At 35.5% G+C, this 20,811-nt stretch overlaps 1 protein-coding gene and 1 long non-coding RNA gene across 3 annotated transcripts; both read left to right on the forward strand.

Annotated features, from left to right (window-relative positions):
- Positions 1–11,281: 11,281 nt before the first annotated feature.
- LOC122606847 (40S ribosomal protein SA-like) lies at positions 11,282–13,479 on the forward strand. The gene is made up of 5 exons (XM_043779725.1): positions 11,282–11,504; positions 12,241–12,503; positions 12,604–12,801; positions 12,881–13,088; positions 13,237–13,479. The coding sequence occupies exons 1-5, from the start codon at positions 11,378–11,380 to the stop codon at positions 13,317–13,319; spliced, it is 879 nt and encodes a 292-aa protein (XP_043635660.1). The 5' UTR covers positions 11,282–11,377; the 3' UTR covers positions 13,320–13,479.
- Positions 13,480–15,973: 2,494 nt separating this feature from the next.
- Positions 15,974–17,356, forward strand: LOC122608553. 2 transcript variants are annotated; one of them, XR_006325247.1, is made up of 4 exons: positions 15,974–16,008; positions 16,474–16,587; positions 16,699–16,737; positions 16,962–17,356. It is a non-coding gene; the product is annotated as an uncharacterized LOC122608553 (long non-coding RNA). The 2 variants fall into 2 exon arrangements; XR_006325248.1 differs by lacking the exon at positions 15,974–16,008 and adding an exon at positions 16,071–16,225.
- The last annotated feature ends 3,455 nt before the right edge of the window (positions 17,357–20,811 follow it).

A 20,811-nucleotide genomic window follows, 5' to 3' on the forward strand; every position in this document is an offset into this window, starting at 1 on the left:
GAATTGCTTGCTGTTGTTTATGCACTTGACAAGTTTCGTTCTTACATTTGTGGTAGCAAAGTGATAGTGTACACAGATCATAGCGCGGTGAAGCATTTGATGGAGAAAAAGGATGCAAAACCAAGGCTAATTCGGTGGGTGTTGCTACTACAAGAGTTTGATTTGGAGATTCGAGACAAGAAAGGAAGTGAGAACGTGGTAGCGGACCACTTGTCAAGGATTCAATCAATGGATGATGGATCAACCAAGGAGATCAATGAAACGTTTCCGGATGAACATTTACTAACCATTTCTATTGTTCCTTGGTATGCAAATTTTGTGAATTTCTTGTCTGCAGGTAAGATACCGGAACATTGGCCTAAGAGAAAGAAACAACAATTCTTGGCACAAGCAAAGCAATACATTTGGGATGAGCCGGATTTGTTTAAAGTGGGCCCGGATCAATTGGTGAGAAGATGTGTTCCGGAAGAAGAAATTCAAGAGGTTTTGACTCATGCACACTCATTTGCATGTGGAGGTCACTTCAGCGGCCAAAAGACAGGTCATAAGGTTCTTATGTGTGGTTTGTTTTGGCCTAGTATCTTTAAAGATGCCGCTGAATTTGTTAAAAGTGTGTTAGGTGTCAACAACTAGGTAGTATTACCAAAAGAAACGAAATGCCCATGCAACCTATTTTAGTTGTTAATATTTTTGATGTTTGGGGCATTGATTTCATGGGTCCATTCCCTAATTCCTTTGGTAATTACTACATTTTAGTAGCCGTAGATTATGTTTCAAAATGGGTGGAAGCCATTGCCACTAAAACCAATGACCATACCGTTGTTTGCAAGTTTGTTCAAAGTAACATTTTCTCAAGATTTGGAATTCCTCGTGTGATCATAAGTGATGGGGGATCTCATTTTAAAAATTTTCAGTTTGGCAAACTTCTCAAACGGTATGGCGTGAACCACCGAATTGCTACTCCTTACCACCCACAAACGAGTGGTCAAGTTGAGGTTTCCAATAGGCAAATTAAAGAAATTTTGCAAAAGACGGTTAGGCCCGATAGAAAGGATTGGTCAACAAAATTGAATGATGCTTTATGGGCTTATCGAACCGCTTTTAAAACACCTATTGGCACTACACCATATCGGTTGGTTTATGGGAAGGGTTGTCATCTTCCACTTGAGCTTGCACATAGGGCTTTTGGGCCGTTAAGGCCGTTAACATGGATTTTGAGAGTGCAGGTAAGGAAAGAAAGTTGCAATTGTGCGAATTGGAAGAACTGAGAAATGAAGCATATGAATGCGCATCAACATACAAAGACAAGATGAAAGCGGTTCATGATGCCAAATTAAAGAAAAAGGTGTTCGAAGTTGGCCAAAAGGTGTGGCTTTACAATTCAAGGCTCAAATTCTTTCCGGGAAAACTCAAGAGCAAGTGGATGGGTCCATATGTTATTACAAGAGTTGGAAAGTTTGGTGAAATTGAAATTGAGGATCCAAAGGATGGAGTGAAGCAAATGGTCAATGGGCACCGTTTGAAGCCTTATTTGGATGCAAGTGACATTAATGGCTCTACAAAGGAAATGGTGAACTTCATCTCAAGTCCACCATCTTATGATCTTGCATGAATCAAATTGAGGTAATGTCGGGCTGAGGACAATAAACTTAGCGCTAAACGGGAGGCAACCCGTTGTTTGTTTGTTTTCTAGCTTCATTTTCGGTAAGTTAGCTTGTTTGCATTTGTATCTATTTGTTTGAGTGTTTTGTAGCATAATCACACATGAAAACTTAATTCCCAGCACTTATGTTTGAGAATTAAGTTGGGGAAGGTCAGTTTGGGTGAAAAAGGAAAACGTTTTGCAAGTTACGTAGTTGAGTAACTCATCTCTAATTTCGGGCGTGCATTGAGGACAATGTGCCTTTAAGTTGGGGAAGGGAGTCTATTTTTATAACCAATTGCAATCAATGTGGCTGTAGTTAAAAAAAAAAAAAAAAAAATAAATTCATAAGGGCGTAAGCTACGGCCTAACTGGCGTAACTTACGGTACAAAGGATTTGCAAAATTTCAATTTAGCGTAGCTACGCCAGCCTTGGCGTAGGTTACGGTGCCCTGGAAGTGGCTATTTTAGTTTACGCCAAAAATCCTCTGTTTACGCCTTCGAAGACGCCAAAATAGCTATTTCCAGATAGGCGTAAGTTACGCCCCTATCCGGCGTAAGTTACGGTAAGTGTTTTGATTAGGCGTAGGCTACGCCTACATCTGGCGTAGGTTACGGTAGGTGTGACTGAGACGTATGTCTGAATACAACTGGCGTAAATTACAGCCCTTCTCAGCGTAGGTTAAGACCCTTCCTGGCGTAAATTACGGTAACAGAAGGTCGAATTTTTTTATAAAATCCATAAAATTTTAAAACTTTTAATTACAACCACAACCAGAATTCTTTTTCTTTTCACCCACACATATCTGAACATATCTTTATTTCTCAATTCTTTCTTCCCCAATTATTTTCCACAAAACCCTAACCTTCAATCTCTAATTACTTTTTCAATTCTTCATCAATTCTAACAATTCTTTAGGCTAAATTGCATAACTTTTCGAGGGCTACAAAACCCCTATCTTTGTTTGTTTAATTTCAGCCTAATTTTCACGATTCATGTGAGTTTAATTTCGAATTTTTTGAAATTTCTTCTTAATTTTTGTTTAATTCACTAACCTTTGCTAAAGTTTGTTACTTTGTGTTAGTTGTTGACATGGATGCTCTAAAGAAGGCAGGAAAGATGGTCAAGAATTTAAGCAAGAAAGGTGACACTTCTTCTAGTCAACAAAAGAAGAAGAGAAGGCAAGTGGTTATTCAAGAATCATCATCATCATCATCAGAAGAAGAAAACTCACAGCAGAGAAGTGATGAAATGGAAGTTGAAGTGGATAAACCGGAATGGCGTCAAGGTATCCCCTTATTTACATTACCTCTTGAATGGCAACCAATTTGTTTAAAGAAAAAATGGGGGAGGCTAGACATCTTGAGGATCAATTGTTGGGGGAAAGGCCACTTGATTTGTCAGAATTTCGGGGATTTGGGATGATTGAGGCCTTTGAGCAAATGGGGTGGAAACAAGCCTTGGTTTGGACCAATAATGATAATTCTGAGGTGTACTTAAATGGTATTATGGATTGGTTAAGTACCTTAGAATTAATTCATGGTAGTAACCCTCCTGTGTCTTCTAAGTTAGTAGGCACGGTAAATGGAAAGAAGGTGATAATGTCTTTTGCTACTTTAGATAAAATAGCAAAATTTGACACGGGTGCTACGTCGGGAAGGGCTTGTGATTATGTAGATGAGAAATATTTGGCAGGGGCGGAAACACCACCTAATTGGATTGATATGCTTTCTGAGATTTTTGATGTTAGAAGAGACAGTTTGAGCACAACATTTAGGTTGGAGCGTTCTTTGTTGAAACCACTGCTCCGGTTGATAATGTCAATGTTACTTTGGAATGTTTGCCCCAGAACCAGTGATAAAAGTATGGTTAGGCATCAGGATGTTATTGTTTTATATGCCTTGGTAACGGGGAACCTAGCCTTATCACTTAGACAGATTATGATGTTTAATATTTGGGAGGCAAGGAACAAGAGGAACAAGCTTGTCATCCCTCACCCGAAACTTATTTCTCGCCTACTTCAAATCAATAAGGTAGTCCCAAAGGATACTAATTTACAGTTTTTGGATGGTACTCCTTATACAAGGAAGAGATTGTTGAAAGGGAATGAATGGGAGTTTCAAGATCATCCACAGTTTAGACTCCTTAAGGATTTGAAGGTTGGTGGGTACTTGGTAGCCCCTAAGCAGGGGGTTACTCGGGAAGAGGCAATAGCACTTGTGGAATCAATGGGTGCTAGTCAAAGGGTGAATCAAGTAGGCCTCAAGAAGGTGTTCAAGGAAGAAGAGATGGTTTGCTGGGAGCTAGGATAGGAGGTACAGGGCCGAGTTTTGGTTATGATAGGCCTCAGGAGTATGATCAGTGGACCTCCTATGAGAGGAGTATGTGGGATATTACTGCTCAGAGTGGTGTACAGAGGCGGAGTTATGAATTAGCTATGGCGTATGCTCATGAACAACATAGAAGACAGCAGTTCGATTATTATGAGCAGGTCCGCCATCATCAGGACCACATTGCAGGTCTTGATTATGTAGAAACTCCCTCACCATACGATTATACACAGCCGTTTAATCCTGCAGCTCATCCAGCATATCCTCAAAGTTATGATTCTGAATGGTTTCCCCGACATTCTTGTGTCGGTCGGGTCGAGGATACTTCGGATGCACCACCAGCAGCGTCGGACCCATTTGAAGCCCAATCTCTCTATCGGGGTTTGATGGAATCGATTTTTGGATTACGAGGCCCACGACAGTGATCGGTACCTTCTTTTCATTTTTATTTTTGTTATTTCTTGTGTGATTATGTGACTAATTAGGCGTAGGCTTTTGTTTTTGTGCTTTTGCATTTTCAATTCATAGGTAGATTTCAAATTTCTTGTTAATTTATTGTTAATTTACTTTCTTGTACTATGGAATTGAATCAAAGAGACAAAATGTTCGAGTTATATTAGTTATACATATTTGTAAAATGAGATTTTCTTGTAATTGGATGAGTATATGTAAGTGGAGCTAGGTAGTATAGGCTAGATTGCATGACATGATTGATTTATAAGCCGCTTGATAGAGTTGCTAGCAAGTAAAAACATAGAAATGTACAATTGAAGGTAATATGCCAATTGTGAGTCATAATGCATGCATCACACTTATTTATCCGTTATATCCTTCAATTTCATGAGAGAAAAACGCCTCGTCGACGATTGATTTAGATTGTTAGCGTAGCATTATTTTTCGTGATCATCATATTGTGTGAATCATTATTGTACATTAGGTTAGAACTAGTATACTCACCGTGTCGAGACCTCTAGCTTGAATTATGTGCTTAAAATCATAAAACGATCATACAAATCACTCCATAGTCCACTTCACCTCGTCATGAAATCCGTTAATAGTTCAAAAGTATGTTGTTTATGATGATGAATCGAAAGAAAGAACAAATTGAAGTCAAATTGAAATATCCGGTTGAAAAAATCAAAGTATATGGCAAAAAGTCAAATTCAAGTCAATTATCCATGTAAGTTGATTCAAAAGAACCAAAAGTGAATTGTTCAAAAATCATTCTAGTAAATCACCAATTGAGAATCATTACCGTGTTTCATTCCATCAATCTTGTATGAATACCGAAGTAATAGTTTGAGTTATGAGGTCTTGATTCGATTTGTGTACTAGCCTATGACTTTTAGTGTGCAATAATGAGTTGAGAGCTTCATATTCATATATATATTGGCACATCTTTTGCTAATTCACTCAAATATGAACTGAGGGGAGTGCACATTGTGAGAGTGTGATGCATGTATTGTGACGAATTTGAGGTTTATTAGGTTTAATTGCACATTTATATATTTTTATTTACTAGTTGTAAATCTTTTGATAGTTGTAAGTCTCATGAGTTGGTTGTGTTATGTAGTTTGGTTTGCATTGCTTAGTTTTGCCCAAGTGTACTTTGAAGGTTGCTTGAAAATTGAGTTTTACAAGTATGTATAGCTGATATAATTCTTATATGGTGTTTCTTTGATGATAGGAAGTATTATAGGATTGTAAATTAGCTTTGACACATGATGAATGTCTTTTCGGGACAAAAAGAGTTAAGTTGGGGAATGTGATAAACGCCTAGAATGCATAATTTTAAGATGTAAAATCAAGTTGTTTTGTGAAGCTTAATAGACGATTAGGGGTACCCTTATGTTTGTTAAGTGTTTCAGGCACTAGGTGATGAAATGGAGCTAATTGAATCAAGAAACGAGTCAAGGAACCAAGAAGCAAAAAAATGTGGAATTCTGAAATTACAAAGGGCGTAACTTACGCCAGACTTGGCAGTAGGTTACGCCAGTTGAAATTCCAAGGGGCGTAACTTACGCCCAGGGGGTAGTAGGTTACGCCAGTTGCAGATCAGAAACCCGATTTTTATGGTTTTAATTAACTTTCAGTTATATACAATTCAATTGACGACTTGGGAAGTTACCATTCATCAAATTCACTCACAATAACAGTTCCTAACATAGAGAAAACCCCAAAATCATCATCAAATCACCAATTCATGAAGATGATAATTCAAATTGAAGATTCAATGATGAAGATGATAGGCTAGGTTTTCTATTGATCATTCTCATGTGAACAATTATGTAAGTCATTTATGTTCAATCTTTCTCATACTCATGTTGGATTAGATGTTTAATTCTTTATTAGTCTTTTACATCTAATGTTGTTTGGATTGTTTGAATGATTATTTGTTCATGACTTGAATGAAATTCATCTATCATTTGGTTTAATTTGTTAATTGATCATTGATTATTGAATGAATTTCTTATGAACTCATAGTTTATTTTAATGAATTAGAAATCTAGTTGTGTCAATTCCCCGGTTTCCGTTATCGTGAATCATCACAATCGATTAGTCTAGTTCTTGAATTCATTCAATCCAAACGTTATACGAATTATGTCTATGTGGTTTCCAATGAGTATAAGTTAGATTACATATTTGAAAACATAATTGGGAGCATGAGAATGGTCTATTTTGTTTAATTGAATTATTGTGTTAAGTCAATAATCATTTTTAGTTTTAACTAAATCAATCAAGTAATCGATTTTAAGTTTATGCCTAGATTAATTAATTTTGTAAACTTGTTTAACATTTTCCCGTGATTCCCTGTGGAACGATATTCGACTTACCCTAACTAATTAGTGGTATTTAGTTTATATTTTTGATCGGTCCAACGACAACGATCAATGTGCATTATGTGTAAGGTTTTAAAGCCTTAATGATTCATGTGTTAATGTGTTTAAGATGATTAATTGTGATTAAAGTGTTAGTAAGTATTCCTGTTAGGTTGTTTAAGCCTTAGATGTAAAGATGTGAAGTGAAGGGGCTTAAATGTAAGTTTAGAAAAGTGTGTACATCAGGTTTAGGGGTAATTAGACCCTAATCCCTGTCATTATTCAGTTCCAAAAACACATTCTTCAAGCCCTAGGCCGTCCCTCCTCTCCTTGATCAATTCTTGTGCGACTTCATACGTTTTCGGGTGTGTTGATCAAGCCTTTTGCATCCCTTTTGTAATCTACAGGTAGTAAATGTATAATGACATTGACTTTATATCATTTCAATCATATAATCAGATCCATAACTGATTTAGGTCATTAGATGATCAATTGATGTCTTAAACGTTGATTCGTTGACCTAAAACGTTTAATTATGTGATGCAAATCAAGTAAGGATTAATCAATGATTTCATTGCATCATTATGGTCTTAAAATGGTGAATTTTGAGGTACAAAAGTCGTTCATAAGGTTATGGGTCGTTTGGGGTGTGTTTGGTTAAGTTTTGGAGGTTAAACAATAAGGTTTGTGCAGATTCGGGGCTAGCTGCGCCGCAGCTACTAAGCTGCCGCGCAACTAGAAAACAGTGACCTTTAGTTGCGACGCAACTTGGTAGTTGCGACGCAACAGCGACAGAATTTTCAAATGGCCACAACTTTTGAACCGTAACTCCGTTTTTAACAAATAAGCTATCCACGGAATCGTGAGAGAGTCTACTTTCTAATGGTAATACTTTTAAAAGATGATGATGATGTCAAGTTTCCAGAAAGGTTAATTTAGTGAGTGAATGTCGAGTTTCGTCGAGTTATGTAAGCTTTAAGTATTAAACGAACCTCCGATGCATCAAGCATTGTCACGAGTCATGTTTATAGGTATTTAGACTTGAGTCATGACCATAAGTGAGTGGGTACTTATTAGCTCATTATGTCGTTTAATGATTATAGGTAGTCGGGAATACTTGCAAAGCTCGGTAACTTACGTTATCATTTGTTGTGTGCTTCTACGAGGTAAGATACACTACTTTGACACGCTGAGGGTTCAACATAAACATAGTTTTCATATAATAACATCCCAGATGGTATCTTGTTTGCTTATGGGTATTTGGGATTATACGGGAGGTGATATGGGCTATGTAGATGTATATAAAAGCCTGAAATGCTACCCCAATGATACATATTGCTATGAGATGTTATGTATGCTTAATAGATGATATGATATGAAATGATGTACGATCTAAGATGATAAATGTTATGCAATGTTGTAATGATATACGATATGCAATGATATATGACGATGCACGTGATGTAACAATGTATGCGATGTGATGATATGAAATGAAATGCTATGAAATGTGATGTATGATGATGATATGTGAAATGTGCATGATTACATGGCTTGTTCATCTAGTTCACTAGACATATTAAGTTGCCATGACACGTGCACGTTTAAGGGCCCAAACGTAAAAGATGTTTATATGATGATTGTTTAGGTTGTGTAAACACCTAAACTATATGTGATGTGAAATCGAGCTCGTAAATTTGATGTGAAAGTGTTAAGCTTAACCCGTACTTGCCCTAGCCCAGTTAAGTGCGTTGATGTGGTTGCTTGGGTGGCTCTTTGCAACATGGTACAACGTGAAGAGTAATACGGAGGTCTTATCAGCCCCATTGTCATTGAACATACGGATTACTCCTGGATTGGCTTGCCGTTCCTTAACGACATTGATGTACTACTGAATGGTGGTTCATCTAGTCGGGTGCGACTTATGTCACACTTAACGAGATGCATATGTTATATGAGATGCGTGATTTTTGTCATAATTATAAAGATGTTCAAATGTGATATGTGATGATGCAAAAGATGACTAGGCACATTTAGGATGACCCATCCTAATATGAATGATGTTGATGATATGATATGTAAGTGTGATGATATGTTTGAGGATATGTGCCTTAACGACTTAATATGACTTTTATATAATGTTTTAAATGGACAAACGTTTTATAACTTATGTGTTATCTTACTTAGCTAATTCGTTAGCTAACACTTGCTCTTTTAAATGTGTTGTGCCCTCAGGTCCAACAATAGTGAGCAGGTAGATGTGAGACATGGGTAGATGATCTTGAAGCTAGCTATAGTTTACCCATAGTGGCTGCTCGCTTTAGACATTTGCTTTATGTTTAAATATTAATGACTTGTATTGATAATGTACTCGGTTGTTTAATGTTGGGCAACCGATGGATTTCCATTTAGACTTATTTTGATGATATGGGTAGTAGCACCATTTAATGAATAAAAAAAACAGATTTTATGAGTTTGGACTTTTAAAGTTAATTCCGCTTCTTTTAACGCCGCTAGGCAAAAGTTTTTGGAAATCCTTATTTTTAAACGACGGGTGTTACATATATAGTTAGTTCATGAGAAGTTATTGGGGGCATTACCCCCCATAGATTACAAGGTACATCCGCCCCTGCATTTGAGTCGTTTATATTTTCGATTTGGTTCGACGTACCAATGGGAATGGGTCGTGTTTATTTTACTTTTTGGTTCGTCGTACCACCCGATTCGGTTCACCGTACCACTAGCGATTGGAACGCTAGCGACTTCCGTTTCGGTACACTTTGTACCAATACGAGATATGTGGGTCTATGAGCGTTTTATGTGACTATGGTTTAATGTTCTAACCAAAGCCTCGATCTTTTACTTCCTCTGAAATGGCAGGGGTCACCGGCCTTACAAGATTAAAAAGAAAACCAGTTAATCTTTCGTACATATATACACATGTACACCGTTGTCAAACAAAACATATGATCAGTTAATCTGGTTTTTTTTTTTTCTATCCCAAATGGGACAAATGATCTAATAAATTAAAGCTTATGGACGAACATGTCAACGAGCTTAATACAAGCTCGATCTTAATTCGTTTATAATAAAGAAAATTCATAAAATGGACACGTTAGTATTTGCCCAGACAATCCGACCCGTGTTTACTAGCATTAAAGATGACATTTTCAACCTGAACCCGTTAAACAAACCACCCATGTTCCCACATCTAATCAAAAGCCTAAAAATTACATAGATAGCGACCTCCTTCCCATCTAAACCAATTTCTGTAACATCACGAGGCAACCATTGAGGTATGAATTGACGATTTATTATTGATGCAATAAGGGCTTTAAATAGCCAATTACAACTTGTTCTTCAAGTCTAAACATTCCTAAAATCTATTAAATAAATAAAAACTAAATACATTATTATATTTAATAACATAAAAAAGGCAACTTCCTTAATAGCAACGACTTAAGCACAGAGTCAGGATATGATTAACATGTAATTTGATTAACATGTAATTTGAATGCCCATGTTAAAAGCATATAACATTTTCCCTTTTATTAATGTATTTTTTAACTAATGTATTTTTTAACTAATGTATTATTTTTTTCAGTAAAAGCGTGTGATTTTACTATTATTAGTGTATTTATAAATATACACTTAAAAATAATGGTCCACACTCTCCCCACGGTCATATGCATCAGCTCCATTAGGCTGATTTTAGTTGTCGATGCTCGTTGTAGTTTTTTATTTTTTGCCCACATTGTGGGGGTTGGGGTATTGATGTGCTGATAAGAAAACTGAAAAAAACAACTGGTTACATCTTTCACCATAAATTTAAAATTAACCTCACTCAAGTTGTTTTTTGAAGGGATTAATTTCCTGAAATGTAACTATCTTTGACCGAATGTCTATAGTAGGAAAAAACTAAAGTTATGTGTATTGTATGTAAGCAACTTGAAAAAATGTTTATTGTATGTAAGAAAACGTACGTGGCAACCATATACATGTGCTATTTGTCAGATTGTAATTGGTTGAAACGAAATTCTTACATACAATAAACATTATTTCAAAGTTGTTTACATACAATATACACAGCTTTAGTTATTTCCTACAATAAACATTTGTTCAAAGTTTCTTACATTCGAAGGAACTAATCGCTTTTTTGAAACTAAAGTATATTCTATTGATGTGGTGGAGACTATTATGTTATTATACTTACTATGGCAAAATCTTCATCGTGTGTTTGTCGTCGAGCGAGGGCATGGACATTAATTAAGCCAGTTGACGTTCGTTGAGGGTGAGTAATTGCAAGAAGAGAAATTGGGGGGGCCTTCGTTGAAACATTGGTAGAATAGAATAGCAACACGAAAAAAGAAAGAAAGAAAGAAGTGGAAATTGTATGAAAATGAATATTAGAAGGACTGAAGTGAACATATATATATTTTATTAATGGGCTGGGTTAGGGTTTGCCCTTTTCTTTCTTTAAAGATAGAAGATTAGAGCGATAGTGTGTTTGTGTGTGTTGTTTGGCTGCTCTACGAAAACAAACCCACCAACAAACCCTAAAAGAAGAACCAAAAAATAATAAAAAATGGCGGCGGATGGATTGTCGACGAAGGAAGCAGATGTGCGGATGATGTTGGCTGCGGAAGTTCATCTCGGCACTAAAAACTGTGATTTTCAAATGGAACGTTACGTCTTTAAGCGCCGCAATGACGGTATTCCTCTATATTACTAGTGTTCTTTATTATTTTAATTTGCTGGTTATTGTTGGCTATTTACAAATATAAATTGTATTTGTGTGTATGGATTAAAATGTTTTCGATGCTGCAACTGTGTGGGTTTATTATTAATTAGCATTAGTAGATTTTGTTATATGTGATTTTTATTTCTTTTTTGAATACCGAGGAAGGCTGATTTGTTTATGGGGGTTGTAAAAGCTGATAAATACGTATTCAGTGCTGAAAATCTACATTCTTAAGAGGATGATTATGTCTGTTTTATAGCACACTCATTTGTTCTTTTTTTATTTATTTTTATTTAATTATAAATAACAACAAGTACACTTGTAATCTTTTTTGCCTTCAATTAGTTTTTGGATGCTATACACATTTGGAGCTTTTTTCCAATGCCACTATTGAATATGTTTAACAGAAATATTTTTGGGCTTTTATTTTAATTTTTTTTTTACTGTTTGTGTTTTTTAAGTTATGTATCAGCTTGCTGTGTTATAGAGGGTTGGAACGGAAAAAGGTTTTGCTTATATCCCATCTGCTTATTACGCCCTTTTTTTACTAACTTGCTAAATTAATATTGGTTAATGAGTTTCTTTCGCAACATTTGGGTTTCACTTTCAACAATAAATTTAGGCTTTGAACAACTTGTCAGTTGTTTCTCAAATTGTGTGTAGGCACAATTTCATATTCTGACATGTATGTTTAAAATTCTGTATAGGAATCTACATTATTAACTTGGGAAAGACATGGGAGAAGCTTCAGATGGCTGCTAGAGTGATTGTTGCAATTGAGAACCCTCAAGATATCATTGTGCAATCGGCTAGACCATATGGTCAAAGGGCTGTGTTGAAATTCGCTCAGTACACAGGTTGCAATGCCATTGCTGGTCGTCACACTCCTGGTACTTTCACCAACCAACTTCAAACCTCTTTCAGTGAGCCCCGTCTCCTCATCTTGACTGACCCACGAACTGACCACCAGGTTCATTATATCTTTGATGACTCTTTGTAGCCTATTTATGTTACATGAGTATCTAGAGTCAACACTACATTGTTATAATCTGATGACATTGTTGTGACAGCCAATCAAGGAGGCTGCACTCGGAAATATCCCAACAATTGCCTTCTGTGATACTGATTCTCCCATGAGATACGTTGATATTGGCATCCCTTCCAACAACAAGGGGAAGCACAGTATTGGATGTTTGTTTTGGCTTCTAGCAAGAATGGTCCTCCAAATGAGGGGTGTGATCAAGCAAGGGCATAAGTGGGATGTCATGGTATGCATCAGGCTTTAGGTAATTGTCTTTTAGAATCGTGGGGTTTTCGAAAACTAAGCTACATTTGTCGCCTTTGCAGGTTGATCTATTTTTCTACAGAGAACCTGAGGAGGCTAAGGAACAACAAGAGGAAGATGCTGCTGCTGCTGAATATACAGATTATGCAGGAGGTGCACTAATGAGTGACCAATGGTCATCCCAAATTCCTGATGCACAGTGGGCTGGTGAGTTAGCTGCACCAATTTCTGGTGCCCCTGTGGCTGCAAGTGGATGGAGTGAAGCTGAAGGTAAGGAGTTCATTTATATCTTTATCTTCTGCCCCTTTGTTTTGTTTAGGTTTCCAGTTGTGAACTTGATCTCTTTTTTCTTTTTTTCTTTTGTGTGTAATTCCTACAAATGTTGCCTTTCTAAGTTTATTATTTTTCTGGCTTTCAGCTCCAGCATCTGGTGATGGATGGGAAGCTGTTGCTGCCCCTGTACCCCAAGTTGACAGTGCTGCTGCCACTGAATGGGAATGAACTAAACGTGTCATCTTTTCTTGAATTTACTTTGAAGTCTTGTTTAAAACTAAGTTTGATGGACCTAGTTTTATGATATGTCATATGAGTATCTGATACCTCTGAATGTTGAAAATTTTTGATGGTTATGGTATGAAAGAGTTGATTTTTTTTTCAGATAGATCCTATATGTTTTGTTTGTGTTAGATACGGTTAAAGTTTAACAAGGAGAACCTATGAAGCTATTATGCTACCAGTTTCTTGATCCAACATATATTCTTTGTTTGATCTAAAGCTGGCAACATAAGGATGAAGAGAGTAGGCGGTGGTACTGCAAATCGGCAGTCAGTAACATCCCTCCCTGTGTTGCAGCATTCTTTGGTATTCAACCAGTTGTAACAACGCTCCCTATGTAGCTGTAGGCTGTAGCAACCACCGTCCGCCGCCATCAGCAACCATCTCTGCCGACAAAACCTGTAGTAATTGTAGCTGTAGCAATTGCTGTGATGATAAGGGGGCATGCCGTAGAGAAGCTTGTGTTTATGGACACAGAAATCGATAATTGAATGAGTTAAATGATAATTTCTTTTAATCGGAAACCAGGAAATATATATGTATAGCAATAAAAAGGGACTATGTATATCCTCGTCCAAACTCCAAACGACCAATTAGACATGCTTATAATTAATCTAGATAAAGCATTTCTTTCTCAATAAAATCCAATTTCACAAAGTATGTACACATACCAAAATATAATGCTTGTATTGTCTTTGACTCTTTGTATAAAATAAAAGCTGCAGGTTACTAATCGACCTTCAGACACAACTACAATGTTTTGGCGATATGATCTCAAGCCTCCAGCGCCATCTACTTGTTTTTTGCTGCAGGCCGGCCAATGACTAATTACGTACTTTCCTTGACAATAATAACTAGTATAATTTGAGTCCCGCGTTGCGGGGAGCTCAATTTTTGTTTTGAAATGGTTGTGTTGTTTTAGAGTATTTGTATTGAACTTTCAACTACTTAAATAAAAATCATTGTGTCATAGATAAGTTTATTTCAAATATATAGATTTATTTAATGGCAAAATCACATTAGCTTCCATCTGAGTGTTGTGGAGTGTCAATTATTGTGATTACATTTTGTTACTTATGATATGTCGTTATATATATGTTATCTTAAAATTTTTATCATATGAAAAATATATTTATTTAATTGTATCAAATACATATATATAATATGTACAAAGAAAAAAGTTGAATGAAAGTTTTCAATATATTAGTCGAAACCACAAAGAAGAAAGTGTGCAATAAACCAAATAAAGGTACATAACGTTACGGGATATGACCATAAAAAAGTTGCAATATACTGTTTGGAAACCCAGACGAAAAAAAAGTGTGAAAAAAAACAAATAAGTAACCTGTATTAGAAAGTGCAAACAGGATGCGTATATAAGCATAAAAAAGATGCAATATATTGTTTGAGAACCCAAAAGGAAAAAGAGTGAAAAAAACCAATAAATAGTTCGTAATAAAAAGAACAGACGAAATGCGATTTGGTAAAATTTTACTGGATGTTACGTGAACGAATAATAACTCGCCAAGCAGGAGAGTTACTATTCATAAGCTCATTCCTCTTAATAGAGTATATAATATAATATAATATAATATAATATAATAGCTTAACTTTACGGGTATACTCCAGAATCGATATGATGGCTGATGATGATAACGATGGCTATATAAACATTGCTTGGAGTTTGTATATCAATAAACGAGGGTAAGTACCCGTGCGTTGCGGCGGTAAGATGAGAGAGTAATAACTCTTAAAGTGTGATAGTCAAATGTCTTAGCCGTCTAGGCTCCGCCCTTGGAGTTAAAAATTCATCGAAAGTATATCGAATGACATCTCTAATGAAAGAGCATGAAATTTTAAGAACACCCATATAATTTTTATAATTTATCGATGTACGGTTTTTGAGATAAAATAATTTGAACGAAATAGAGAAATAAAATGATTTATGGAGGAGAGGGAAAAAAAATGATTGGTTGAGATTTGAGGAGAGGGAAAAATGAGTAGTTGTTGAAAAGTTGAAAGTTAAATTTTTTTTGAGAGAATAAATGTTTGAGAATGTAGTAGAGATAGAGATACTATTTTTTTTTGTTTTTAGATCTTGCCGTGAGTGGTGGTGGGATATTATATCTACAACAAAGTGACATACTTCTCGATCTTTTTGTTTTCTAGATCTTGATAAAACTGTAAGGAAAGGTTCACATTGTAGATAGATATAGATGCATATCTAATTTTGGAACGTTTTGGATTCAAGATGAAAAGAAATAGTGGTGGCCGGATTGGGTATAAGGTAGAAAGTATATGTGTATATTTGGGTTTTGATCTGGTTTTTAGTATAAATAGTATATAATAAAACTAGACAAATCATCAAATTGGTCCTTTAAAGGTGAAAAAAGACGCAAATATCCTCACGTGAATATCTTGTGAGGGAGTTAACGGGTTGGAAAAAATGTCCGTTTGCAAAAGGACAGTCGGTATCATTTCCGATAGTTAAGGACGAAAGTTGATTATCAGGGTAAACCACAAGGACGGTTTTGGCCGTTAACTCTAAAAAGAGTATATATATAGAGAGGAAACCAAAACGCGTTTATTTGTTTACGATCCTTCTGTATAACCCTTTCATCATAAACTTTCACCGGTAATTTCTCTTTTCGTTTTTTTTTTTTTTATATGAATATCAGTTGGCCCCAAACACAATAATAATACTCTCATCATCTCAATTGTTGTTAGATTATTATTAGAGGTGTATATATATATAATTTTTTTAATACTAGTACAGTATTACTAATAACAAGAATAATAATTGTGGCGGCATCATCTCCATTGCTGCTGCTGTTGTTGTTGTTAGATTAGAGGTTTATTTACTCTCTTTCTCTCTCTCTCTGATTTGCAGCTAGCTACTCGAGAAAAGTAATAATAAATTATTCTCTTTGTTTTTGTATTTCAATTTCGATCGATCAGATATATTGTTGTTAGATTGTATATCAAATTTTTTTAAACAAATATATATCATCATCATCATCATCGATGATCTGGAATGGAGGAAGACACGATTATTAATGAATGAATGATATAGTACAAAATAACAAATTGATTGATACAGGAAGAGGAGCAAGGAGGAAGGAATGTCTGGTATTCCATGGGGTGGCTCAATCAAGGATTCCGAAAGATATGGCTTTGAATCGGTTTTCATCTCTCTCTAGACTAGACGTGATCGGTTAATTAGCCTCCATCTCCTCCTCCTATCTCTTCTAATTCTATTTATGTATGTATTGCCTGCCTGATGATCGATTCTAATTGATAGTTGTGGTTATGAATTTGATTGCAGACTCGTGTGCCTGGCAGCGGCTTGCTCCTCAATCTATAGGTGAGCAGCCTATTCCATTCCTTCTTTCACTTTCATTCATTCATTTTTTGTTTCTTCAATTCTTTCCTCCTCTAATACTTAATAATTGTTTCAACTACTACTACTATATATATATACACACACACTACAATTCTCATTCACTCGGATTACTTAGTTTTACAATTGATATATCGAGGGAGCTCCTCGTTCATTTTATTAACCAATTGACTTTATTGTTGTTGAAGAGCGGGTGTACGTAATCATCCCTTTGAAGTTCCATCATTCCCAACTTCCATTCTCGAGGACGACGCAATGAAAAAAATGCTTGCCAGACGTGAACGTTATCTGACAAAGATGCACAAGGCGATGTTGTTTCAGCCGAAATCCATAAGTCTGATGATCAAGGAGCTTGTTCAGAAACAATGTTCCATCAATCTGATGACCAAAAAAGAAAAGAATTGCTTGAAAAGAAGGCAACGAAGAAACGATTTCCAGACTTTGTTTGGTAATCGGGGGATATATTTGAACTGTCTTATGCTTTTGTGTGTTTAGAATGGAAGATTGTTAATTTTTATTTTGGTGGAGAATCATTGTCATATACATTTTTAATCTAATTTGCTTCATTTGCTCTTTTTATTTATTTTGACTAATATCGTCCCTGAAATGTATTACATGATGATCAAATTACATGTGGGACTCCCACTTGAATCGGGACATATTTTGATGTGCATTTCCAGCCACATTGATCAGGTGATTATTTTTGGTGATTATTCTAATTGAGATTTCAGGGAATTTGTTGATGGGCTTTGTGAAATTGATGTATGCAATCAGGGTTTTTTTTAATTTGTCTACTAATATTTGGTTTCGTATCTATGTTGGCATTAATTTGAGGTTTGTTTGTAGTAATATGTTTCAGGATGTCGAATTGATCATGATGGCAGAGCATATTAAATGTGTTTTGATTAAATGTCTAATATTATGATTTCGTTATCAGTAATATAGTTGTTTCGAAACAGAGATATATATTAAACTAAATCGAAACAATAATATTACCATTAATGAAAAAATATAATATTTTAGACATTGTTCATAACTTCATATATGAATAGGGTAAGGTTCATCTGAGAACCATTTATATATGAAGTTATGAACATAGATAATATTAAGTATAACTTATATGTGAACGATCCCATTTACATACGAACATCAAGTTATAATTTAAAGGTTCTCATCGTTGTTTCTATTCCAAATGGATCTCACATGAACCATTTCATATGGTTTTGCTTTAATATTGTTAACTATAACTAATTCAGCTTCATTTATAGATTTTGATTGTAATCGCACGAATCTGGTAGCTGTCCCCTTTCTGGTACTGTTTCCTTGTGTAATCCTTTTGTTTTGGTCGTTGCAGATGAAGACTTACAGAACGTCTTTAACATAGTTTATAACAAGCTCTTCCAAGTTCACTGCACAGAATATTCAAAAGTAGGTTCTTATTGCTGACAAAGGATCTCTTAATACATTCTGAATATTAGTAGTTTTTATTAATATGTATGTAATACCAAGATACGTTTCATCCTTTTATTAATATGTACGTAATACCAAGATACGTTTCATCCTCTGCTAAGTTGAGCTAAACTATATTAGGTTCTATGTTCAAAGTGTCATTTTGGCCCCATCAGACTACAGTTAACCTCTTCTTATGTTTGATGTCATATCTAGGAGTTTTATTTGCAGGCATGCTCTTCTAATTGAGGAAATGAGTTATGATTACAAGATTCCAGCAGCTGCCAATTGCAAATCCAATAGGGAATTCGTTGACGCATTGACATGAGGTATGCATTCTTTTACTTTTTGAACTGGATGATTATGAAAGGGCACTTCTTGCAGGACTATTTGCTTACCTTGCAGTTTCTTTTGATTTAAGTCAGTGGATGAATACTACTCTAAGTCTAGCAGCTCAGATTCTATTCCGCATGTATGCCGGCCTTTACTTTGCATCCATGTAAAATTACCGACAGTTAATGTCAAGAACTTTAAAAACAAAATTAAAAATAGAGCGCATAAGTGATCTATGAGCATAGCCCGGCCAGTGATTTAGAGTTTCTGAAGAAATTACTCGTGATGAGTTATAGGCTGCAAATGATCCCATTGTGCCTGTTAGAGGAATTCCTCGTGAAGCGATCAAAGTATTTTTCAGAGTTATAGGTGTTGCCCCCGGACCCCTATCCCTTAGGAGCTTCACCCCTAAGATCATGATAAATTCATATAAGCGTGCACTCCGCACCACCATACTTATATGATGTATTATTATGATCAAAATAACCAATTAACCCAATTACACTAAAATATCCAACAATCCTCCCCTATTTTAGTGTAATCCATGATAAACTAAGAATATCTCAAACATTCAAACTTTTGCATAAATAAAATGTCGTGATGATTGAATTTCACATTAATACATTACACATTCCATATATTCGAATACCAGGGTGTCGCTAAAGATTGAACCCTGGGAACTCATTTTGAATACACGAAGATAATGTACACAAAAGTTTACACACATAGTAGTTCTATCTTGACATATGTTTTACTAGCCTATGTCCCTATCCTTCATAAGCATGACAAAGCCAAGTCCCAGCTTCTTGAAGCGGCTAAACTTCATGCTCATATAGGTAGCTCCTTTAATCTTGCACCTGCATATGCAATTTGTCAAAAGAGCTATTAAGAATATAAACATTCAACCTCCTTAACTTGCAGGTCTGAACACATACCTTGGGATGTATACTCTAATGTGTTCCAATCTCTAAATATTAAGCCTTCCACATTGAATTCAACATCTAGCGTCATACTAGATGGGAATTGGGTATCTTATTATCAGAGATTTCTGGCGGACTCTAATCCCATCCCTGATGTCTATTTTCTAGTTTTAAATTTATATCACGAAATACCTAGTAACTCTCTACTACACACTTGCGGGCAGTGTACCCGTTCGTATGTAATATAGTGACTCGGTAAGTACGAGGTCGAACATAAGGACTATTATAAGCAATTGTAGAAATTAAGTGATTCAAGTAAAAATGGGGGTTTTGTGGCCGAATTGCCACTTTGCAAGAGTTAGTTGAAAAATCAGTAATCCCGTAGGATTAATCGCAAGAGAATATTTTGTTGTTGAATTTCGAACAATAATTTAAAAGAACACCCACTTGGATCAGCTCCCATGCCAATCATCGGGTCTAAACATTACTTGCATTTATTGAACGACTCAAAAGATAGACAAGACGAACTTCCGTTATACTTGACACTTTAATTGCTCTAAATATAGTTATCGCTTCCGCGTTTAATTTCTATCCAAAACAATTAAGCATTAAGATCCTGAGTTGATTTTCACGATTTAACCTATAAAAGCTTTCTTCTGAACTGCTTATTCACCTAATCAGATTCCTCTATCATAAGTGTTAACACATTCAAAATAAATTTAATTGTTTAAAATTTTATCGTTGGTTTCTTCCGAACTCCAACGACTCTAGATTAATTATAGACCGATCAATCTTTTCATAAACCAATTGACAATGACATAGACTTCTTCCGAACTTCTAATTACAATTATCAATCAATAAATATAAAAGATAAAAACAATATTTAAACTCAAATAAACATGGATCTTCGATTAAACGTAAAAACCTTGTTCAACGTTTGCAAGTAACATTCACAACGACCCTATGACATGTTCACTACCCAAGCGGGTGCAAATAAGATTTAGCTACTCATAATAACCAAGGAAACACAACTAAAATTAAAAGAAATCATATTGTGCCGATAATCTTGATGAATTCGAAAAGCAATAATGAATCCTTGAATAAAAATGGATATTTTTGAACAAATAGATGATAGGAAATCGACCTACAAGAGCTTCCTATTTGTTATTTGCGTTTCTAGGGTTTTGAAGTGCTAAAAAGTGAATAATTCCCGTCCATAAACAATTAAAGATGATATATATATATATATATAAGCAGCGACTAACGGCCGTTAGGTAGGTGTAACGGCCGTTACATGGGTCATCTAGAAAATCTGTGCACTTTTGGTCATTTTTTC

The sequence above is a fragment of the Erigeron canadensis genome, chromosome 7, assembly GCF_010389155.1.
Source record: "Erigeron canadensis isolate Cc75 chromosome 7, C_canadensis_v1, whole genome shotgun sequence".
In the NCBI taxonomy this organism is placed as follows: domain Eukaryota; kingdom Viridiplantae; phylum Streptophyta; class Magnoliopsida; order Asterales; family Asteraceae; genus Erigeron; species Erigeron canadensis.

Bases quoted from the DNA above. Each gene is read 5' to 3' on its own strand.
- LOC122606847 (XM_043779725.1), top strand. From the start codon at position 11,378: ATGGCGGCGGATGGATTGTCGACGAAGGAAGCAGATGTGCGGATGATG. The intron at 11,505-12,240 runs GTATTCCTCTAT...AATTCTGTATAG, and splicing joins CTTTAAGCGCCGCAATGACG to GAATCTACATTATTAACTTG. The intron at 13,089-13,236 runs GTAAGGAGTTCA...TCTGGCTTTCAG, and splicing joins TGGATGGAGTGAAGCTGAAG to CTCCAGCATCTGGTGATGGA.